We start from the raw sequence: 23,923 nt of genomic DNA, 5'->3' as shown, positions 1-23,923 counted from the left end.
ATTTTTTGATTTGAAGAAATGATTCTGTTATTAAGATATTACTTAAAAGTTATGATTAAATGATGCTAATTAACCTGGCATTTTGTTGTTAGGTAATATCAGTAGCTGCTGATTGCCTTGGCCTTATCTAGGAAGGTCCCAGTGATCTTTGTCAAAGATTAAAAAGGTGGACCTCTAAGATTAGTTGAACTTCTCAACCTAAAACAGCAATTGCCATTGGGATAAAGGTAAAGGGGACCATGACATACAGATTTTATGTCCTATGGTTGTTAGAATATTCAGCATTTACTGTAAAAAAAATTTCTTTTTATTTAATCATTCATTGAGATCTCACTCGACTTAAGCTAAAGGAAATGCCATCAATCAAATTGTCAAGAAAATTCCACAAAGGCAGTGGAATCCATCTTGAAAGCCAGTGCCTGAAGTTGTCAGAGATGGCTGTTGCATCCTGTCAACAATCTGAAGATTCTATACGGTGAAGTAAAAAAATGACTGCATCAAACAAGGAATAATCTAACATGGCCAAATAGACATAGACTTCTGAACCATGGGAGGTTTAAATACGATCTTATACGGCGGAGGAAGGAGCTAAGAAATTGGAAGATTAAGGGTATTTTAAAACAAAAAGTTGTACAATAGTTTTGAAATTCTTTTGATTCTAATTCCGTGTGGTTCCTTAATTGTACAATTGACAGGGTTTTTAATTTTGCCATGTACATGGATCAGATTCTAACATACAACAAATGATAACAGGCTATAGACTGACACAGCATATTCAAGTAACAAAACTCCTTCCTATGCTAATAAAAAATTATGGATAGAATCTTTCCTTGCTGATAATGTTATGCCCCAGATTGCGGACCAGAAACTGATGAAGACGACTCAACTGCACCAACTGGATCAGGATTAGGGTCCTTACTACTACCCCTACCATTACTAATGGGCTTTCTTGATTTATCATTCTTCTGTGCTTTCTCCTCATCCATTTTGACCAACACAGGTTTGAACTACCAAATATCAAACCCAGGCAAAATACCAAAAGAAGGAAAATTAGTAACTAAGAAATGTGTAAAACAAAAGCTACAAGTTTTTATGTTTGAATATGTACCTGATAAATAGAATATATAACATTTCTTCTTATTTGTGCCATCATATCCAAGAAGAGATTATAGCCTTCAAGCTTATACTCAATAAGTGGATCCCGCTGTGCATATCCACGTAAGCCAACGGCTTGCTGAACAAACTTAAGTGCTTGCAAATGTTCTTTCCATAGCCTATCAATGTTACTCAAAATTAAGAATTTCTCAGCTTCTTTCATCAAGCCTGGTGCTTGTTCCTCCACAATATCCTAAAAAACAATAAAAACCCCTCAGAAATCAAGACAAAAAACAATTGTTTACAATATCTGGAATAACGTATGCAAATGGACAATCAGTCAACAACATGTATCCTACATCTATAACTTCTATATATTAAATGTAGTATCTAGTAATTTTGCACAAATTTCCTCTGCTTTTAATTTAAGTAAAATGAACTAAATAACCCAAGTACCAGAGCTCCAGACTGAAGAGGAAAATCTTTCTCAGGTCAGAGAGACTAACCCTTTTCTGCAAATATGCTTCACGGCCACGAAGACGGAGGTAATCCTGCAAGTCCTCATAACTAGAGCCCTTGCTTCTCAGTAGATCAGGGGTCAAATCATTCAACAGATAGCAGTACCTGCATTCCAATAATATTTTTGTCCACAAATTCCTATTGGGATCAATACTAACAAGGACTTTTACAATAACAAATTACAAGATCTTATCTTACAATCATTCAAGCAATGAAAGAAAACACTCCCTTAATAATTTGTAATAACCTGAACAGGTAAGATATTAACACTATATCTATAAAAACATGCAGATAACTAAGTAAAAGAAAAAGAAGACTTCCATGGAATCAGTACCATGAAAAAACTGAAATGGTACCATGTAAAATTTGAGAACTGTAAATTACATTATCATCCATCAGAAAGAATTCATGCTGTAATATTGTTAAGCATATGACTTTTTCTAACTAAGATGCTCAGAGAAAGTAGGGTGCTTACTGTTGAAGTTTTGCAATCAGTTTCTCAAGATCCCAGCTTTCCTTAGGCCTGTCAGGACCAATATTTGCCTATTCATCACAAAAATTGAAACCTACATAATATTTCCAGCCTCCAGGATTTAACATATATTGATTATAGGACACTAATGAAGAGGAAAATGAACAAAATAAGGCCTATAAATGGCCAAAACAGTTCACCTCTAAGATATCATCCATAGTCAACTCAGCATATTCAATAACAAGAGATTGGAGATCATCAGATTCAAGGGCTCGCCGTCTCTCTGTGTATATACGATCTCTTTGGCTGTTTAGGACTTCATCATACTCAAATAATTGCTTCCGAATATCAAAAAAATAGTTCTCTACTTTCCGCTGAGCTTCATCTAATGCTTTGGTCAACATTGTGGACTCAATAGGTAGGTCTTCAACCCTAAAAGCTCTCATCAAACCCTACAAGTTGATCAAGAACCTTTTAGTAAACCACTTTCTATGATAGCATTTATCACTAGAAAACTGGCATCAGATATAAAACCTGTATCCGGTCTCCACCAAAAATTCTAAAGATGTTATCTTCAAGACTTAGGAAAAAGCGGGAGCTTCCAGGGTCACCCTGTCGTCCACTTCGACCTCGTAGCTGTTGAAAAAAAAAAGTAAGTTTAGTTTCAGTCTCTTTGACAACAATCATTTGTACCCAGTGGCTGATCTCACAGCCGCACAGCCATGGAATGTAAGCTCAGTTTCAATATTGCCTTTACATATTATATGCACCTAAAAGGTATGAAAACTTCTTTCTCAAACATTAAAAATATCAGACTGTCCAGTTTGAGTTTGATAAATCATTTGCAAATTTAACCTGATTGTCAATTCGCCGTGATTCATGGCGTTCTGTCCCCACCACATGCAGTCCACCAGCTGATACAACCTGCAATGGCATTGAATAAAAAGAACTGCGATTATCAACGACAAGCAAAGTCGAGGTAACATTTTATTCAGGAGTCTGACTAACCTGCTTCCTTTCTTCCTCTGTATAGATCTTATACTCTTTAACAATCTCCAGAAATGCACTTCGCAACTTGGCTATAACTTCATCCTGAGCAGGGCCCTAAAGGTGCAAAGATATGATAATTACCATCTAGCTGCTTAAGGATGAAATGACTAACACCAAAGGCTTAAAGGAAAAGTATCAGAAAAACATTGAAAAAAGTAGTTTGAAGCAGAACAAAGATAAATCTGCAATGACAATAATGATATTCTTGATTCAGTATCTAACCTTCTCACAACAATAAGATAGCCGCTCCTCCCCTTCAAGCTCAGTTAATGATCTCTGACCCCAAGTTTTGACAGCTAATTGTACAGCTTCCTCAGCCAACTTGGCATTCTCATTGGATAATTTGCAGGGAAATAAACTTTCATTCACCTGTAATTTGATAATAGAAGTCCCAAGTAAAAATAAGTTGCTACATTATGTGGAAAAGTTTTCACATGCCAAAAGAAAAACTAATAACCTTCCATGTCTTCTTTGGAGGGGGTTTCTTCACAGAAAAAACTCCTGCTGGTTTTACAACTCTGAGACAAGGTAATGCACACCTTAGCACGTAATAAATTTGTGCAAAATTTCATAAAAAATCTGTTTGATTTATCCTATGCAACACCCATGAAGAGTACTAGAGTGGGAAAGAGCATACACACACTCCAAGAATAAGGTACAAATGGTGAGATTGGCTTCTTCTCACTCACAGCAGGTAAATCTTGATACTTAAGATTAAATTATAGGAAGTAATAATACATGAATTAATATGGTTACATATATGATATAAACCCAATTCATTTTGCACATGTTGACACAACAATGTCAAGCCATAAGATTAGAGTTTAACAATTTAACCACCATGCAACGTTACCGCTACTTGTATTAAGCAAAAGGCTAATAGAAACATACTAATTGCTAATATATCAGAGGATACCTTGGCATAAGCATCTCACGTAGCTTCAATCTTGCCATAAATTCAGCATTTCCACCAAGGATGATATCAGTTCCACGGCCTGCCATATTGGTAGCAATTGTTACTGCCCCTAGACGACCACTCTGTGCCACAATTTCTGCTTCCCTCTCCACATTCTCTGGTTTTGCATTGAGAACCTTCAGAAACACAAATACCTATTAAACTGCCTGATTGAAAGACCAATTTAGACTATATATACATATTATATTTTATTTATATTTATTTAAGAACCTCAGCAATAGCAGGAAATTTATTAAAATAAAAATAGAAGTAAATTGGCAGGCACAGTTGTGAGTTGTATAGTTCAAAGCCCACAATACAACACCTCATGGGGGATTCCAGCTTCTTGCAACTGTTCTGACAGTGAGTCACTCTGCTCAACACTTGTTGTGCCAACAAGTACAGGGCGACCAGTTTTGTGCATTCTAGAAATTTCTACCACAACAGCTCTCCATTTTCCAGTGGTTGCCCTGAAAACTACATCTGACTCATCCTGAAATGAAATTGAAAGAGAAAATGAAGGACTATGTAGACATTGAACAATGTCCTCAATTACTAGAATAATCAGAAATAATACATATTCAGGCAGTACGATTTTCAGACTTCCAAATTTGGAACTGAAACTACCAATATGAATTTCTGTAATGCAAATTTCTAATAACCACACCTTCCTCCCAAGAGATAACCAGCATCATTGTCAAAAAATCACAGATGGAGGCCAAACCATAACTAACCTTTCTAATCATAGGCTTGTTTGTAGGCACAATCGTGACTTTAAGCTTGTAAATGCTTTCAAATTCTGTGCTTTCTGTCGCTGCAGTGCCAGTCATTCCACATAGTTTTGGGAACTGTTATGGTGCATATATAAGCATTATAAAAAAGAAATAACTTTCCAGAAATGATTGATTTCATGAGCTAAGAGATAGGCTGGTCCAACCTGGAGAAAGAAGTTCTGATAGCTAATTGATGCAAGGGTTACAGTTTCATCTTGAATGGGTAAACCTTCCTTTGCTTCAACTGCTTGGTGAAGTCCATCACTCCATCTACGACCCTGATAGGAAAGACAAGTAACCACCATTATGGCCAGGGTCCATGTAAAAACTATTTCTGCATATTCTCTATATTTCCTTAATGCTTATATCAAATATGTTGCTTTTAAATTCATGGATATTCATAATCCCTATTCAAGAAATCCTACATCCTGAATTCATGTGTTTCCATAAATTATGGACAAGTGGTTACATTTCTTTGATAAGAATTTATTCTGATACGACAATATATAGGATGAAAGAACTAATGCACTTAATGAGTACAGAGTACATATTTCTATCGGCTTCTGAAAGAAGGCTTGTATAAAGAATCACCTGCATAACTCGACCTGTAAACTCATCCACAATAAGCACCTCCTTGCCCCGGATTATATAGTTAACATCTCTAAGAAACAGTTCTTTCGCTTTAATTGCATTTAGCACATACGATGCCCACTGTTCTCGAGGATCATACAAATCTTTTACATCTAGAATTTCTTCAGCATCTGCATAGCCTTGCTCTGTGAGTAGAATTGTTTTTTGTTTCTCTTCCACCTACAACAGCCAACTTGTAAGTACATGAGAAGACCATATTCTATTTAACCTATTTGGATTTACGTTACTTCTAATCAGATTATATAAACTAGGAAATGTAATTTAACCTCAAGAGGATAGTTAAAGCCTCTATCTTATGCTCCATAGACAAATGCTACATTCACAAACCTCTTTGATCTCTAGCAGTACTATTAACAAGTGCAAGATTAAACATGTGACAGTTACGATGATTCCTGATTTAATGGCATGCATAGAAACAAATTCCTCTCAATTTTCATGAGCCCCAACATAAAAATTAGGTCACTGATTAGTGATTAGGATTGCATCCATATGTTGACCCAAATGATACTTGCAGAGTTCTAAATAAGCATCCAAAAACAGACCTCTAGTTAAGCTTATACTTGTGCAAAGCATAAATTAGAATAATAAAATTAACTAAACTAGTAGAATTATACAAAGTGCTAAATTAAATTCAACAGTTTCAATAGGGAAAAAAAGGAAAAAGACAATATAGCAGCCTTACAGTGTAATGTATATCTCGTTCAAAAACTGAAGCTATTTTAGCAGCTTTATAATATCGATCACTAGGTTTTTCTGCTGGTCCAGATATGATGAGAGGTGTTCTTGCTTCATCAATAAGGATGGAATCAACCTCATCAATGATACAGAAATTAAAATTCCTTAAGACAAGCTCCTCAACACTCTGTACATGAAAGAATATACATTTAACTAGGGTAGAAATGCAATAGAAGTTCTTATGTGTCTGTAAGCACTATGACATGATAGTTAATATAATCAGCAGATAAAGCAAGAATTACTTTCCGTGGCAAGATTGTCTCTCAAGTAATCAAAACCAAGCTCACTATTAGTGACATAAGTGATGTCACATAAGTAATTCTCCCTTCTTTGCTCACTAGTCATGTTCTCTGCCAACAGTACCATCTAGTGGTTAGATTATAATAAAAAATAAGGAAAAAGAAAAAACTTATACAAGATACATACGGTTTAACAACTCAATGACTGCCACCCAATATGAGAACGAGAATGAGAAAAATGGATACACTTTAACACAACTAATTTCCAACTACTCAGACCAAGCATCCACTTAATCAAAAAAGAAGAATTGGGAGGAAATGGAGTAGAAGAAACACAAAAGAAGGACACATACGTTGGATTAAGCCAACCTTCAATCCAAGAAATCGAGGAACCTGACCAACCCACTCACAATCACGTCGGGCCAGATAATCATTGACGGTAACAACATGAACACCTTTCCCACTTAATGCATTCAAATAAGCAGGTAAAATAGCAACAAGGGTCTTTCCCTCTCCGGTCCTCATTTCAGTTATTTCGCCCTTATGAAGAACCATGCCACCTGCATGAAATTATAATTCATAGATACACGTATATTCCGACTCTGATCAACTGGCATGCACATGAAAGTTTAATCATTTAAAGTGGAATAGAATATTAAAAAGAAAAAAACAGTAATAACACCTATAAGTTGCACATCAAAGGGTCGAAGACCCAAAACCCTCCTTGAAGCCTCTCGGACAACAGCAAAAGCTTCCTGCCAAGTAATCAGTTAATTGATTGTAAAAATAAATAAATAAATAAAACAGAAAAGCTATGAATATTAGAAGGCGTACAGGTAAAAGAGAATCGAGAGATTCTCCTCGCTGAGCTCGTTCCTTCAACACCGAAGTCTTGTCTCTTAGTTGTGAATCAGATAACGATGACATTTCGGCTTCCAATTTATTAATGGCGGAGACAGTGGGTGCATACTGCTGGCGAGTGGACTCACCAGTATCGGTACCTTTGAAAATCCCTCCTATTAAGCTTCCAAGTGAAGCTTTTACCTTTACAGGCATCCGCCTACGTCTGTTAGTAGCCCATTTCGATGCTATAGATCGGGATAAGGGGCACGGCTTACCCAGGGGGGAATTATGGGAGTGAATTTTGTTGGATTTAGATGAGAAAGAAAAGAGTGAAGGGTGATAGCCATTCAGCAAAACGGAGTCGCATAGAGGTGCCGCCATGATTACGATTATAACCGATAAACAATCATTTACCGTTACTTGAATTGTTGGCGGTCTGCTCTGCTGCCATTTTCAAAATGAATCAAACATGTGAGGAAGAGAGAAAAAAGAAATCGGGGCGTTGAGATAAGGTAACACCTCCCTGGTTTAGTCATGCAGACAAGTGGCACATGTTTAATGAATCCAACGGTGTCTAGGAGACATTCACCGGATTTGGAAAAGGCCAAACGACTATTTCCCACCCAAGGTTTAGCGTTTTCTCAAAAGTCCCCCCTTTAACTATGGAAACACCAAACACCCACCCATGGCCAGTTAGATTTAACCAAACCCTAACGGTGGTAGGGGTAAAATCGTCATTTTAGCTATAATATTAAAAATAAACTAAAATAGAATCTATTTTGCCCCCCTAAACTTTAAAAACTGAAATTTTCCCCCCGCCTAAGTTTTAAAAAATGGCAGTTTCACCCTAGGGTTTGGTTTTGAAATCTCCGACGACCTCTCCGGCTCCGTTGCCGACGGCCGCTCCCTCCGGAAGCAACCTCTCCTTCCGACGATCTCTTTCCTCCCATTTGGAGGTCCGATCGGCGCCCGGAGACGCCGTAGGAGACGAAGACTTCGTCGGGAAGACGAAGCCGACGCCGTCGTCTTCGTCTGGGAAGACGATCGTCTTCCCAGAAGAAGACCTCTGGGAAGACGACCGTCTTCCCAGACGAGGACGACAGCATCGGCTTCGTCTGGGAAGACGAAGAACTTCGTCTTCCCGACGAAGTCTTCGTCTCCCACGGCGTCTCTGGGCGCCGATCGGACCTCCAAATGGGAGGAAAGAGATCGCCGGAAGGAGAGGTTGCTTCGGAGGGAGCGGCTGTCGGCAACGGAGCCGGAGAGGTCGCCGGAGATTTCAAAACCAAACCCTAGGGTGAAACTGTCATTTTTTAAAACTTAGGCGGGGGAAAAATTTCAGTTTTTAAAGTTTAGGGGGGCAAAAGGAGATAAAATTTTCAGCCGTTAGGGTTTGGTTAAATCTAACCGGCTATGGGTGGGTGTTTGGTGTTTCCATAGTTAAAGGGGGGACTTTTGAGAAAACGCTAAACCTTGGGTGGGAAATAGTCGTTTGGCCTTTGGAAAATTTAAAGTACCACTTATTAATGAATTGAGATTAAAATTTTTTATTAAAAATAAAAATAAAAATATTATTTTATTATTATTAAAAATATATAAATTTTATTATTTTTTCTTTCGTAAACTTTAAAAACTAATAATTTATTTATTTTAAAGTTTTTTAACTTTAAAAAATCACATTTTTCTCTTAAACCTAAAATTTTTTTTTAAAATCACAAAGAAATTTTATATCTCTTCATCAACAAAGAGATTAGGAATCTCTTTATACAGATCTTGTCAAATCTCTTAATCTTCGACAAAAACATTTGTTCCAGATTTATTTTCACGTGTCGATCAATAGTTTAGAGTAGAGAGAAAAAGTCATCAACGTTGAAGATAATAGTCGGAGAGGTGAAAAAAATTTAGAGAAAAAATATAATTTTTTAAAATTAAAAAATTTTAAATGAGAATGAAGTTATTAGTTTTTAAAAATTATAAAAAAAAATATAATAAATTTATATTTTTTAATATTATTAATAAAATAACAATTTTATCCTTACCTCTCATAGAAAATTTTAAAAATAATTACGTTATAAATAAGAATTTAAATTTTTTTGAACCTCATAGATGTAACTTTAGAATCACTCCTAAACTTGTGTCGAAAATAATCCTTTGGCCTTTCACTTTCACTTATTATCTGTTTGAATTAAAACTACTAAAAAACTCAAATTACACAAGTAGCTGTAGCACTCGAATATTTACTCACTCATTTTTATAATGCAAATCCAAACTAAAAATATTATTTTAATTAAAAAATAATAATAATATGACATAACTTCTCAATTTAGTTATCAGATGTTCCACATTAAAGATTTAAATTAATTTTGAGCTTATATGTTAACTTTACTTGAGATCGGCATATCCTTCACATTTCCAACTACAACCCCCCACACGTGCGTGGTTGATCCGCATGCCAAATTATCATTTGGCAACCTGTCGTCCACAGTGATAACCGATATTAAAAAAAAAAAAAAAAACTAGCCCATTGAAAATATCCAAAACTTAAATATAATCAAAATATAAAATAATTACAAACCAAAAACCAAAAACAAAACCTTCAAAATCTATAATCTATCCTGTCAGTCTCTGCAATTTGATGTGAGTTGCATAAACATTGGAGAAACAAAAGAAGATGGACAAAATGCAGTGTCAACGGAACTTCAGTTGAGACTCTAGTAACTTCTGCCCCAGTAGGTCCATTTTGTTGCAGGCTTCCCGGAGGCGAAGCAGATGGTACCTTCAGGCATTTCAGGCTGCTCCAGTGGGGAACAAAGGCTCTTTGCTGCTCCCATCTCACCCTTGGTTCGTGCTTTAACATCTTTCTCCACCTCCTGTAGAAAAAACAACAGATAAAAATGCAAGGTTGTGAGAAAAGATAATGCTAGTCCGAAGAATTAATTACAAAAGCCAATTGAATCACCTCCTCATCACACCAAGGAGCCAAGATTAATTTTTTTTGGCCAAGAGCCGCCACAAATTCATCCCAAGTTTTTACAATTTGAATGCAAGCATCTCGTTTTTGCTCTGCAGCATTAAACAAGCTATCTTGAATATTCTCAAGAAGTTCTTCTACTTTCTTAACCAAAGAGTCCCTCGACAAATCAACTTTTGCTCCATTGTCACGTCGAACAGCACGTACCTACAGATGAAATTGATGTACATCATTTTCAAGTTCAGGAATACCTTATCCTCCGTTGTCAGAGGATAAGGTATGCAACAAAATCGGGAATAACTGAAACCAAAGAAAATGTTAGCAACTTAAAAAATAATAAAGTAGACTAAATAGTTATAACCTGATTATTTGCCAAGTCTTTTGGCCCTATTTCAATCCTCAGAGGTACACCTTTCATTTCCCAGTGTGAGTACTTCCATCCAGGAGAGTAGTTCTCTCTAAAGTCAGAACTAGCACGAATACCCGCTTCACACAAGGTTTCTACAGTGGCATTGCAGGCATCTAAAATTCCTTGAGTGTCAGCATCTTTGTATGGCACAGGAATCACAATAACTTGCACAGAAGCTACTTTAGGCGGCAACACCAAGCCTTTATCATCCCCATGAACCATCACCATTACCCCAATCTGTGGAAATATTGCACACAAAAGAAACATGTTAAGCACCAATCTGGTGGAAGAAAATACCAGCACTAATATGCTATGAACAATATTTCACAACAAATTCCTGATTGTCTTATAAAGTTAATGGAGACCAGCCTTGATAAAATAGAAAAAAAAAATGAAAGGAACTTATGGAATATTATATTTACTTCTGTTAGGGGGGAAATACATCAACCACAAAAAAAATAATAATATGATAAAAAGAAACCTTAATATTTCATATTTTCCTACTGCAAAGAAATGCAGAGAGATTAAGTGACAGTTATTCAACTCAAACGTGTAACAGATATCAAAAACTTACTGTGCGGGTACTGTAAGCCCAGGAGTTCTGCCAGGCCGTAGCTTTCTCTCCCTTCTCATTTTCAAAGTTTATTTCAAACATTTTTGAAAAGTTTTGACCCAAACAATGTGATGTTGCACCTTGTACACCACGGCCAGTATTTGGAATAAATGCCTATCACAGAGAACACGCAACATTCTCAGTTCAGATAAAACATTGACAAACAAATAGCAGTTTGACCATTTCAAATCTTGCTGAGCAAGATAGTCAAAACATGGCGGTCAGTTAATTTACCTCGACACTTTTTGTGTAAAGCCCACCAGCAAACTTCTCTAGCTCACTCTTCTTGCCTTTTATAACAGGAATTGCCAAGAATTCCTCGTAAATACGTCTGTAAAGCTCCAATATATCAAGGACCTAAAAATGGCAACAGTTAAGGACCATCAAACAAAACTATACATTAATAACCTATGACCCAGGAAAAGAAAGGCAGGGGAAGTAGCCATGCTGTTCAACATATAAATGCAGAGTTAAAAATGTAACCAGCTTATCCATACAAATTCAAACCCCAACTAAGGTAAATTCCACCAATCTTATATTCTTTAGAAGAATTCATTCCTAAACCTCCTTTTTCACTCCAACAAATAAAATTAGAAGTATTAAATCCAATTTTATTTAAACAACTAACATGAGAAGTGATGAGCTAACATCCCAATCTGGCAAGAAGAAAGTAAAATCGTCATGAAACAAGCATGCATTGATCTCTTACATATGAGGAGCTTATTAAAGAGATACATTGAACAAACTGTAATGCCGTTAAGATAAAAAATTTTAGTGCCAAATACCTCTGCATCTGCTTCCTCCTTTGTTGCAAAAGCAGTATGCCCTTCCTGCCAGAGAAATTCACGACTCCTACAACATAAGCCAAACAAATTACTATAGCAATCTAAGATATTTTAAATCAGAAATTTTATATATTGTAACTGAACCATAAAATTCTTAAATGCTTTATCAGATCCAATTTATACCAAAAATGAACAGAAAGAATGTTCCAAGAAGATGGTGAACATAAATTGCATGATTGTTCTAGGCATCAAAAAGAATAAATATACCTATAAATGGCATAATTGATAACTATTAAAAATCTTCTATCAAAAAGAAAAGGAAACAGACTTTTGTTTCAGCTAACACAAACAGAAAAATATTGCAATTAAAACTTGAGGTTTTATATCAACAGCACTAACTTGGAATAGCTGGAGCTTTTACAATAACATATTTAAGCCAACCAAATTCCATAGTCTCATAATAACTATAGAGCATAATTTGTAACATGGAGAAAGTGAAAATGTCTACAGGATACCAGAAATTCTGATGCCAATAAAAACTAACCTGATAAAGGGGGTAGGATTGCTGAACTCCCATCGAACAACATTGCACCATTGGTTCAGTTTCAAAGGCAAATCACGGTGTCCCCTTATCCACTTAGAATAGTAGGGATACATCACTGTTTCACTAGTTGGGCGGATTGCAATAGGAACCTCCAATTCAGATTCCCCTGATTTTGTCACCCAAGCAACCTGAGAAACCCCAAGACCCTAGTGTTGGTACTTATTGCTTTTGTTAAGTTACATTTTATGCCCAACTTTGTACATAAAACAAGTCAAGTAAGTTCCACACATAAAAGAAACAACATATATGTGTTTACACACTTGATCATTTCTCCAAAAGCAGAAAATAGACGGATTTCTGAAAAATCTCGCTGAAGCAAGTATAATTAATCATCTATGTTAATTGAATTGGATCCTTTTCAAAAAAAAACAAATGAGTTTAAGGTAAAATAAAAAATTTCCACCCAGGGTGGGTAACAATTTAAAAAATAAAAATAATAATGAAAATGTAACATTTTTACCTCTGGAGCAAAACCTTCAATGTGATCTTTTTCCTTTTGCAGTACAGTAGGGGATACAAAGAGAGGAAAGTAACAATTCTGGATCTTCATTTTCTTAATTTCTGGATCAAAGAATCTCTGCCCATTGACAGCAATAATAAGTATTCATAAAGAATTCCAATTTGAAAGTGAGAAATGCGTATGAGACCAATCACATAAAAATAGCCAGCAGTATCAGTAAATTAATATTAAACACGGTGCCCCAATTAAATCAAAATTTTTGAAAGTGAGAAGTGCGTATGATAAAGAATAATCATTATATATATATATATATATATATATATATATATATATATTGTAAATACCTAAAAAGAGTTTAAACTCACCTGCATTGTCTCCCAAATTGACATTGCCCAAGGCCTTATAATATAGCAACCAGAGATGTCATAATACTCAATCATTTCACCATTCACAACAACCTATGCAAATTGTAAAGGCAGAACAATAAGATCTGAGTTCAAATGTCCTCTAAGTATGATTAGATATCACTATTAAACTCACCAGGCAGCAAAATGACTATATCATGTAACTCCAGATGCAGAAAATATTTGACTATCAACTAAGAACGTCTAACAATTTTCTTACATGTGACAAAATGATATATCAATCTTATATTAAACATGTAAGTATGCTTGTGTACAACCATTAAAGAAACAGAAAAAAAAAAATTGAACCTCAACTTACCTCAGAATACCACTCCCCAAAGTTCTCGTCTTTCTTATGTGAGAGTCCTAAACCGGTCTCTTTCTTCACCTCCTTCTTCTTCCCTCCTGGAATTATCAACAACATAAAATTAGAAGTGCTAGCATTAGTATGCACATCAGATGTATAATTGTAATACTCACCGCCACTCAGCTTGGCTTTAAAGTCCTTAGCTTTAGATTGTTTCTCCTCACTGCCAGCCATATCCTCAAATAAACCCTGCTCGCAATATCCACAGAATACAGGGATCAAAAAACTTAACTAGAGATTGAGGCCCCAAAACAGAAAGAAGATGGTGCGCAAAAAAAAAAAAAAAGAAGGATAAATCAAAGGGTAGACAATTAATACAAAAAAAAAGTATAACTGTCATACATTAAAATTTTCAAAAATAAATAATTACTGAATAGATATTTCATAAAAACAAATAATAAGCACGCCATCTTGATTCGGAATACAAAACCCAGTAAAATTCAGCCACTAGTGAACTTATATTTCGGCACTGAATTAATAATGAGAGGTGAAATAATTAAAATCAACTTCCAATAATAGAAAAAGAATTCACTACAGATAGTGAACCACTAAAAAAACTAAAATGGGCTCACATATTACCAAGGTTAACTAAATCAACGCAAAACAAAGACATTAATATCTTCGTTGGATCAGTTAGTAACAAAAACTAAGATTAATCTTCAACGCAACAGTACAACTTAAAATGCATTATACTCTTGACATCTATCTTAAAGAAAAAATAAAATTCAAATGCATCCAGTGGGATAGTCGCAAAACAAAGTACTAACGAGAAAGAGAGAGAAATTACCGTCCGGATCTGATTGTTCAACGGAAGCGTTTTCCCTTACTCTTCAGAAAAAAGATAAGAGAACCTCTCAAACAATATGAACGTTAATCAAAGCTAAAGAGAGACCGATATAAGCGCGTAAAACATAAACCCTAGTCCTAGACCTGCGCAAGTAACTAATTCTTTGTCTTTTCTTAAATGATTTTATATTCTTTATTTTTTTTATGTTTTAATTGATGAAAAATAAATAGTATCGCTGAAGACCTGTTGGAGTAGTGGGTGTTTTGGGTCCACAGGTCGGGGCGGGTGGGTTAACTCCTAACTCTGTGGAACCATATCCACTCAGACGTTTGACATCTGATACGTATCGCCGCTGTAAAAATAGATTCCTCTCACGGAAGCTACCAAGCTTTTACTTAACCAAAATCAAGAAGTGCTTGCCCCCAGTGGTAAAAAAGAGGCATCCAAACCTCGAAAGAGATAGTTTGACAGTTTAATTAATATAACAGGATTTTATGAATAAAAGAGTATAAATTTATATTTTCTTAAAAAAAATTAGGCACATGAAATATAAATTTAAGATTTCTCTACGATATATTAAAATTAAACTTTAACATATTTTAAATAATCGATTACAACACACAAATGATTCTCGTATATTTGGTATCAATCCTTAGTATGAAAATTTAGGCCGTTTGGGGATAGAGTTAAAAAAATTAAATCAAGGACACCAACCACACCACCATGCCCATTGCAAATTTCTTATTGCATTCACTTTCAAAATCAATATCCACTCCCACACTACATTTCATCGTATTCCTTTTCATTATCAAAACACAGAGCAGCCCAACCCAAGTACCAATCTAAGCCACACGAATGACAGAATTACCATCAGCCACATACTAGTAATAAAAAACATTGAACTAGAGTCACTTTTTCTAGTATACAATTACACTCTCCATTGCATTTGCACCAGTCTGACTAAGTAACAGTATGTGATGAACCAATTTTATACTTTTTGGACTTTGATCAGAATATAAATGTTCTTTAAAAAAATTACAAGAGAAAGAAAAAGGTGAGATGATATCAATAGTTGTCATCAAAGTTACATTCTCTTTACCAGGGGCCAAAATGAAAAGGAAAGGAGAGGAGACGAAAGATTTGCACTGTCATTGTACGGCAGCTCCCACGCTTCCCTCTTGAAGGAACATCAGCCACTAAAATTTACACAGTTACTTAGCTTGGTTCTGGTGGCACAACTCTCAAACTCCGCATCCACTCACAGAAGCTAGGATCATCAAAGAAAAGAAAGCTACTTTTCAGCTTTGCCCGCTGTTCTGTTGTCAAAGATCGAAGTTGTGGAAACCTTGCCTCCTACAATGAAGTAGTGTGTTTTGTATTGAGCAAACAGCTTATGTAGCCCACAAGTGACAACTGAAATAAAAAATCATAGTACAAAACGAGATTTTCCTATTACCAATACTTTTTAACTTTTTCCCCCACTCACCTGCTCATAAGGAGGATCCTTGTGTGCTGGAATCAGCCGTGATACAAAATACCGAGCCTGGGAGCTCCCTTCCTGCTCAAAATCCAGACCATTAATCTCTCTAATAATCTTTGATGACTACCAAACAATGGAGGAAATTTCATGGTAACAGAACTGTGAAGGAAAAAAACCTTGAATGCAAGGATTCGAGGAGCTGGAAACCGAAATTCAGTTAGTTCTTCAGCCAATGTTCTGCAAGCTGCTAAAGCGGCTGCACTTCTTCCTTCATCAGCAGCAAGTTCTGCACCCTGTATCACCAATAAATGGGTAGATTTTCATTAGAAAATGAAAGTAATAAAGAGAAATGCAAGGAAAAAGATACATAAACTTTTCAACCCAGGGAGTTGAACAAGAAGAAAAAAAGGCAAATTGACGATTTTGATAAACAAATAGCGAAGATAACAACCATACACAAAAGAACAGAATCGCCTTAACAGTTCAAAGATCCACATTTCATAAGCAACAGAGTGGCAGAAACACATAAGAAATATAAGAAATTCATACATTCATAGTTATCATGAACAAACATATAGATAAAAAAGATTATAAGACAGCCAAAATTAGAGTTAAGGGGCATACCAACCAAATAAAGACATCTGTGCCATGGTCAAGTACTACTGCTTTATCAGACTGCATAGCTAGGTCATGAGCTGGAAGCTCCTCAAAAGTGCCTCCTTCCCGGTGCATTAGACTGCGAGGTGCAACCATACGAAGTGACAGCTCAAAAGATGCATTCAGAAACAAACTCCGTAATACAGACCTCTCATCTTCATGTCCAATAATGCCTCCTAAAAGCGGACCCCTTCTAAGATGAAATAAGATCTCTGATAGAGCAGGGAGTTCCTTGGGGAACCGATAAAGCTTTGACTTTGGCACTTGGGATCCAAATTTTAGAGCTATGTCTTTAACTCTTTCATCTATAGTCGTTCGCATATCAATTGCATCAGAATAATTTTTGGCTCGCAAGAGGGTCCTCTTCGCAATGAGGACCGCAACAACTTCATCTTGCACACTCTCAAGATATGCTGAAACATTATCCACAGTTGGTAATCTAACAGTAACAACTCTTGAAATATCAGCTTGATAAACATTTGAATATTGAATAGCAAACTGGAAAAAAACATGATCAATCTTGATGTCTCCTTTAGTTTCCATGGATACTGCAAAACTTTGTGTTTCTTCAACACTGAGCATCTGAATAGAAACAGCGGTATCATTTTTGAAGGTTTCATGAGTGTCTAAATGTGCCTCTTCACCAGGACCCACAATTTGAGTAACTAGAATTTCATCAGAACAACGAATATCCAGCAAACCATGAGAACCTGCATCCCTTGTGGATGCCCTTTGCAAGTTCACACCAAAGGCTTCTCCAAAGTCATCATGAAGAACCAACACACCCCCTGAAGCTTTTGCAAGAGGCTGCAACACCGGAACTCTGACAGGGCAAGTACCAGCACATAGAATGTCAATCACTGTATTGTTTCGATGAGCCTCACGACCCAGAAGCTCCATCCATTTCAATGCTGTCTTTTCCATATGAGGATAATTTGGGTGACTAAAAGAATGAGGTACTGATCCAGGGCCATATGTATTAGGTCCACCAGCACACACAATAATTCTGCTGTTACCTCCTGCCCTTTTAACTACCCCTCGAGACATTTCTGCAGTAGGCCCTTCAATTACAGAAAGGGCAACCTCAACTGCTGTACCCAGGCAACGATCTCTTGAAGCTTCTGGTATGCTCAACTTGTATGGCCTCAATGATGAGAATATGTCATGTGCTACCTGTTTTGAAGCATGCATCGGTGACAGGTAAACACCAGCTCCATAGAGCAATGGTTTTAAAGACTCCTGAGTTGGCGATTTGTCACCAGGAAGCACATCAGCAGATGCTACTGAATCCTCTGAAAAATCATATACTGATACAGTCCTACCATACAATATAATGCCAATTCTTGCCATTGGTGGAATTGATTCAACAAATGCATGCAAAGAGCTCTGTAGATGCTGGAGGTGAGGTTCATCTAAGCATTCATCTATTACAAGAATAATGGGTGCAGAAGTTCTGGAATCAGAAACAGGAACATAACTGGGCCTGTTGTTCCCAGTTTGAACAAAATCAACAATAGGCGATGATAGTTCCGGGAAATTACGAAGTTCTTCCTTGCTAGAAGCCACATATTCACCTTCACTTCCATTCAAATTATGGCAAATTACACATTGCCACTGACCAGATCCAAGTAATATCTTGCAATAGATGTTTGCATATGCTCCGCAATTATGGCAGCGATGAGGATCACGTTGTATTATTTGAGGACATGGAGAAATCTCTCTCCCAGGAGAAACTACTGCCCCAAAACCTAAACTGGGTACATTTGCTTGCTTCTTCTGTTTCAACACCTAAATAAAAATAACAAAATGAATGTAAATGTAATGAAATATGAAAACAAGTAGCATGCATAATTAAACAAATGCAAGTAATATAGATACTAAAGCAATGTCAGTTAATGATGAATAAGAGTGCCTTTGCTATGAAGCAGGAAAAAAAAAGGTACCTTACGAGCCGAAAACATAACGCATGAAGATTCCCCAAAAGGTATTGTCTCCTCAATAACGTCTGGAACTTGATGCTGCAACTCAACCAACCCATTAGAGAAATGGGAAGGTGAAGATGTGGGCAAAGATGAACCTGAAGAGAAAGCAACAGGCTGAGGAGTTGCAGGAGATGTCCGGAAAGGCACAGCAGCGGGCCTAACTGGTGAAGTAAAGACAGGAGGGCCAGGAGGAGTGCTTAAATGAGAAATTGGGCTTCCACTGTTGATCCCATTTGCAGGCGACAACATATTTGGAGTTCTAATTGAAGGGGAAGCGTTTGGATCATGCTGTAATTTTGGTGGAGGAAATCTGGGGGGTGCAGATGAAATTGGAGGAGGGATAGGGCTTTTCTCTGGTTGAGGTGACGCTGTATCTGGGTTTGGCGGAGTGGCAGTAACAGAGTATCCAACGGAAGGTTGAGTTGGATTAGCCATTAAAATTCAAATCTTTCTTTGTTAAGTAACAGGAATTCTCAAGAACTGAGAAACGAGTACCAGAACTAAAGAATGAGTTTAAATCTGACAGGGAAATTTCGATACGAATTTAATTTAGATATGACGATAAACAACCAATTCCTGAAGAACAAGAATTGACAAGAGAGTAAGATATCTTAGGTCTTTGATTAAACCAAACCCTAACAAAGTCTAGACCGCAGAGACAACAAAATAAAAAATAAAAAATAAAAAATAGATTTTGATTGAAAAACGAAGTTCAAGAAGGACCCGGAATAATCAAGAAATCCCCAAAGAGCACCAAAATATCAGCTTCCAAGATCAAATTCAGTCCCAGATGACGACATTTAAAATCTCACCTATTTCTCCACCTCCACACAAATGTGGCTTTGGTAAAAACTCATTCTCTAACAATGAAATCTAAGAAAAAGAAAAGAATAGCAATTAGGACTGAACAAAGGCTCTCTGATTAGAATGAATGAATAACAAAATTTTGAAGATAATTAAAAGATCGCATACCTAAAAGAGACGGAAACGGATGATTGAGAAACAGGGGAATTTTCAGACCCAAATTGAGTATCATGCAACTCTTTTAACGGGCTTTCTCTCACACACCTCGCCTCTGTAATTTTGGTGTCTAATGTCCATAGACGATACGGTGCGCACGCGGTAACACCTCAAATTTTGGCCTTTGTCTTGGACTACTAATACTGGACTTGCTTTGCGTTGCTGGCACGCCTTCCACTTTTGATTGGCAATTCATGATGTTGCCAACGTAATTTTCTGACGTGGACAGCTGAGTCAACCGCACTGCCGCTGCCAAAGTTTTAGTTTTCAACTTACACATGGATTTTTCTTCTTTGGGAATAAGATGGTTTCAAGTTTTCAACTCCATTAATAATAAATAATAAAAATTATTATATAGAATTTTTCATAATTAATTCAAAATTAATAAAATCACATATTAATATATAATATACAAATTAATATTTAATATTATTTAAACTAATACAAACCCAGTGTAAAACAATACATTTTGCTTCCTCCACCTCTTGTTGAGTGTAGAAATATTGATCAAAATTTAGCATTTGATAATTTAAAATCACTCCATTATGAAATCATTTGCCTATAAATTGTCACGAATTCAAGGACGAAAGGTATCAGGTTGAGATTTATTCATAAAGAACAAGAACATGGAAACCGTCTAAAGCTACTTACACAGTTCCAGTTTGTGCACATTATGGATTGGAGGAGCAAAGTCGAGAGTGTTTCAATTTGATGAGCTGAGAAGTTTGGTTTGGATCCGGGTCCAAAATATTATGTCTGCTTTCTAGATACTCTAGGTCGGGCTGGTCAAATAGTGGAAGAAGAAAAGACAACGGTTATTTGAAGGAAATAAAGGGTTTTACCCTGAGTTTATGATGATAAGTCTGCAGAAAGTTTAGGGAATTGGGTTCCAAAATCAAAACTGAAAGAGTATGGACAGCCACGGAAGCTTAACATTTAGTGAATTCTGAACCCACATGAGATGCAAGCTGCAGAAGCAGAGAGGTAGCTTTTTTTCGTTAATTTTATACTTCAAGCAGATATATCATGCCCCCATCTAAAAAGTGCCAAATTACAAAATTTCATCTCTTCTATTTCAAATCTGATGTAAACTGTTTTCAGTTGTGGTGTAAACGTCTTTACTTATACAATACAACATATACTCAAAAATAATCATAATTGTTACAGTATAACAGTAATATTGCCACCCATACAAGTCTCGATTTTCTTGGTTGATGTTCCCTCTGCAATGCTTTCTGTCTGTTCTTAATGCAGCGATTAGAGATGCTGCATTGACCCCCTCACATCTCCAATTCCCAGATTTTCTTCTGACTTCTCTTGTAGAACCAGTGAGGTATGTCTACTGACGTAGCTACTTGTATCCTAAGTAGCACGAAAACGAAAATATAGAAACGTTGAAACGTCTTCATTAAAAAATATAGAAAACGAAAACACAAGAAAACGTGTAAATATGAAAAATATAAAGATTTTATTACAAATACACAAATTTTATTAAAAAGGTATAACCTTTAAAAATATACAAATATTTTTATATGATATAAGAATAATTTACTTTTATTATTTTTTTCCTTTTATTTAGTGTGTAAATTTTTTATCTTTTAAATCATTTAAAAGTGTGCATAAAGAAATGTTCAATAAAACTAAATTTTTATTGCTGTAAGCCTGTAAATATGAACTAATTGATCCTATATAAACTAAAGTCTCTATGTAAACTATACACTATAGCTTGATGAAATTGTTTCTACGCTTGTAAACCTTAGAGGCGACAAATATAAATTATAACCCATGCCTCTGATCAGAAAAGAAAAAAAAAAGAAAACTTCTCAAAACCCAACAGTTAATAATCATGTTATTTACTTCTCTCTTTATTATTTATTTTTCTTAAAACACATGTGAATGGATTTAGAGGATGTAGCTTATTAATATGACACATAATCAGGTATTGTAAAAGTTTTAATGTTTCCTAGGCTTTGGATCCATTTTGACAGAAAACGAATGAAAAATGAGGAGGGAATCAATAGTGATAAGACTGGTGAAACAGATACCAGGAAAGAAACTGATAATTTGAAGGATGAAACAAATAGTTGGAAGGAGGCAACAACTAGTGAGAAGAAGGACAAAACGAAGGAGAAGAGATGAGTTTCGCAGGAGAGGAGAGGAGGTTCAAATGTTGGAACATTGAGAAGACAAAACCAGTATGAGAGGTGTGGTTTGAAATGTTTACAGAAGTGAAAATACAACGAATTTCTACAAAGAAAGACGTTTTAGGTACTGAAAATGTATTTTGCATCTTTCTAAAATTTTTAAAACGGCCCGAAACGTTTCATACCAGTTTCGGGGCTTTTCGAAAATGGAAACATTTCGGAATCGACGAAACGCACCCCTCAGAGCGTTTCCATGCTTCCTTGCTTGTATCTTTCGCTCTGCTTCACTATTTTTTTATTGTTTTAGAACATTACCTCTCAATTTTCACTGTCGCTTGATCGGGCGATGAACTCTATGATGAGCTGGATGATGACTCAGATTTGTTCTTTTCCCTATTTTATTTTTCTTTTTGTCTCAAGGTAATATTAATCTGGGCTTTCTTCTCTTTCATCGTTCTCTTCAATTCCTTTTGCTCTGACATTAACTTTTGCAACTGTATTTGCAGAACCTCTACCTCTCTCTGCATTGAAGACAGATGATGCCATTATCTATTCGTATGTTGTACGTATCATTGATTGAGCAGAAAAGTAGAATTTTGAGCAGATTCGCAAGATTATACTTCAAAAACTTACTAGACTAGACTTTATATTTGCTACAAATGAGCATAATAATACCAGTTTTAATCAATACTTAATTTCATAGCTTTAGATTTAGTACATGAAAAATACGACCAACAAAAAGGAAGTAAAAATGAAGAAGCTGAAGCATCAAAACTCAAAGAAGGAAGCAAGTTCACTCTCTTACCGAAATCTTTTTTTCATCCACCAAACTCCATTCTCAATGCCGGAGGTCTCAACTGAAACCAAGGACAACTAGCTTGACAAGCTTATTATGAACTTCAAATTCTTCTTGACTAGCTTAATTTCAGAATTGTTTTCCTTCTTTCTCTTCTTGAATTGTTTCATCGGCGACAAATAATACTGTTGATGTCCAGAATCAGAAAAATGATTAGTCAATCGCGCTAAAAGTCTTCTTGGTCTCTCTGAATCTTTGAAATCTCCATTTCCCACAAGGAACTTGGTCGTAAACCGCTCACTGCTAGTCAAAGCCAGCGTTTGCATGTCTTTTATATTGTTCTACTTGACTTCCAGGAATTGTGGAAATTAATATCTAAGGCAGAATTAGCATTTACAACTATAAGTTAAATGATTTGGGGAGGCTAATGTTTGTAGGAATGACTTAGTCCTGTGATGTTGAATTGTGTAGCCAGTGACCTGGATATATATCTATCTGATTATATTAGTGTTCATCTTAATTCTGATTTTATGAACAGAAACCAGCTGGGAGAGAAATCCTCCCCCTTTAGGCATGATAATAGAAGTCAAGCCACAAGCAAAGAAAGCAAAAGATGGACCATGGAAGTGTTGAAAAACATTCAGATATGGTGAAAACGTCTGATGTTAACGCGGAAAAATCGCCAGGCCCAGTGAAAACATCTAATGGTGATACTGGTAACTCCATTGATGCAGCAAAAACATGCGTAGTTACATACAGTGATGAAGGTGAAGATAATGATCAGTAGTTCAGTTATACTATATTAGGACAGTAGTGAATATTTTTTACATAGTTTTCCAAAATCATATACCATACATGATGAATCATTGAAAGTTAGAAACATCTGGCATTCATAGTTTTCAACTTCCAAGGTTCAAGCAGTCAGTTCAGTTCCCTTAGAACGGAAGATATAAAAAGGCCATACTGGTGTATTTTGTAGTTGGGTTATCTATCAATCGGTCTCATACATTTTGAGTGAAGCCCTTTATATGAGTCTAGCGATTGGGCTCGACATGTAGTTCATACAATTCGGTATTGCGTTGGGTAATTGGTTAAGACGGAAGGGTAAGTTA

At 36.0% G+C, this 23,923-nt stretch overlaps 3 protein-coding genes across 4 annotated transcripts; all 3 read right to left on the bottom strand.

Moving 5' to 3' along the window:
- Window positions 1–596: 596 nt before the first annotated feature.
- LOC123217099 (protein translocase subunit SECA1, chloroplastic) lies at window positions 597–7,852 on the bottom strand. Its single transcript, XM_044637876.1, has 20 exons — window positions 7,324–7,852; window positions 7,172–7,244; window positions 6,843–7,049; window positions 6,497–6,600; window positions 6,198–6,377; window positions 5,456–5,674; window positions 5,029–5,142; window positions 4,826–4,939; window positions 4,417–4,584; window positions 4,053–4,228; window positions 3,594–3,654; window positions 3,359–3,505; window positions 3,095–3,190; window positions 2,942–3,010; window positions 2,621–2,722; window positions 2,287–2,538; window positions 2,090–2,157; window positions 1,602–1,719; window positions 1,109–1,348; window positions 597–1,007 (listed from the first exon to the last, which is right to left on the bottom strand). The coding sequence occupies exons 1-20, from the start codon at window positions 7,711–7,713 to the stop codon at window positions 843–845; spliced, it is 3,063 nt and encodes a 1,020-aa protein (XP_044493811.1). The 5' UTR covers window positions 7,714–7,852; the 3' UTR covers window positions 597–842.
- A 1,806-nt stretch (window positions 7,853–9,658) lies between these two features.
- LOC123215456 (proline--tRNA ligase, cytoplasmic-like) lies at window positions 9,659–14,946 on the bottom strand. Of its 2 annotated transcripts, XR_006502052.1 has the most exons (13): window positions 14,733–14,946; window positions 14,059–14,134; window positions 13,898–13,983; window positions 13,540–13,632; window positions 13,175–13,291; window positions 12,655–12,842; window positions 12,111–12,177; window positions 11,560–11,682; window positions 11,287–11,439; window positions 10,665–10,949; window positions 10,292–10,510; window positions 9,927–10,202; window positions 9,659–9,804 (listed from the first exon to the last, which is right to left on the bottom strand). XR_006502052.1 is itself a non-coding variant. In XM_044635553.1 (12 exons), the coding sequence occupies exons 2-12, from the start codon at window positions 14,117–14,119 to the stop codon at window positions 10,044–10,046; spliced, it is 1,551 nt and encodes a 516-aa protein (XP_044491488.1). In that variant the 5' UTR covers window positions 14,120–14,134; window positions 14,733–14,946; the 3' UTR covers window positions 9,857–10,043. The 2 variants fall into 2 exon arrangements, 1 of the variants encoding a protein (XP_044491488.1); XM_044635553.1 differs by lacking the exon at window positions 9,659–9,804 and having other exon boundaries at window positions 9,857–10,202.
- A 510-nt stretch (window positions 14,947–15,456) lies between these two features.
- LOC123216868 (protein transport protein SEC23-like) lies at window positions 15,457–19,986 on the bottom strand. The gene is made up of 6 exons (XM_044637494.1): window positions 19,824–19,986; window positions 18,813–19,724; window positions 16,837–18,657; window positions 16,389–16,505; window positions 16,219–16,290; window positions 15,457–16,085 (listed from the first exon to the last, which is right to left on the bottom strand). The coding sequence occupies exons 2-6, from the start codon at window positions 19,284–19,286 to the stop codon at window positions 15,948–15,950; spliced, it is 2,622 nt and encodes an 873-aa protein (XP_044493429.1). The 5' UTR covers window positions 19,287–19,724; window positions 19,824–19,986; the 3' UTR covers window positions 15,457–15,947.
- Window positions 19,987–23,923: the final 3,937 nt, after the last annotated feature.

This window comes from Mangifera indica, chromosome 5 (genome assembly GCF_011075055.1).
Source record: "Mangifera indica cultivar Alphonso chromosome 5, CATAS_Mindica_2.1, whole genome shotgun sequence".
Classification (NCBI taxonomy): domain Eukaryota; kingdom Viridiplantae; phylum Streptophyta; class Magnoliopsida; order Sapindales; family Anacardiaceae; genus Mangifera; species Mangifera indica.
Note: the sequence above shows the minus strand (reverse complement) of the source record. Positions and strands in the feature narration are given on the sequence as shown.

Coding starts and splice junctions, on each gene's coding strand:
- LOC123215456 (XM_044635553.1), bottom strand. CDS start 14,119: ATGGCTGGCAGTGAGGAGAAACAATCTAAAGCTAAGGACTTTAAAGCC. Junction 12,843..13,174: donor TTGAAGGTTTTGCTCCAGAG/GTAAAAATGTTA, acceptor GGGGTTTCTCAG/GTTGCTTGGGTGACAAAATC. Junction 10,511..10,664: donor AAGACTTGGCAAATAATCAG/GTTATAACTATT, acceptor TTTCATCTGTAG/GTACGTGCTGTTCGACGTGA.
- LOC123217099 (XM_044637876.1), bottom strand. CDS start 7,713: ATGGCGGCACCTCTATGCGACTCCGTTTTGCTGAATGGCTATCACCCT. Junction 2,723..2,941: donor CACGGCGAATTGACAATCAG/GTTAAATTTGCA, acceptor TTTTTTCAACAG/CTACGAGGTCGAAGTGGACG. Junction 1,008..1,108: donor TTATATATTCTATTTATCAG/GTACATATTCAA, acceptor GATATTTGGTAG/TTCAAACCTGTGTTGGTCAA.
- LOC123216868 (XM_044637494.1), bottom strand. CDS start 19,286: ATGGCTAATCCAACTCAACCTTCCGTTGGATACTCTGTTACTGCCACT. Junction 16,506..16,836: donor CAGATGTCTTTATTTGGTTG/GTATGCCCCTTA, acceptor TTGGTGATACAG/GGTGCAGAACTTGCTGCTGA. Junction 16,086..16,218: donor AGGATCCTCCTTATGAGCAG/GTGAGTGGGGGA, acceptor ACTTCATTGTAG/GAGGCAAGGTTTCCACAACT.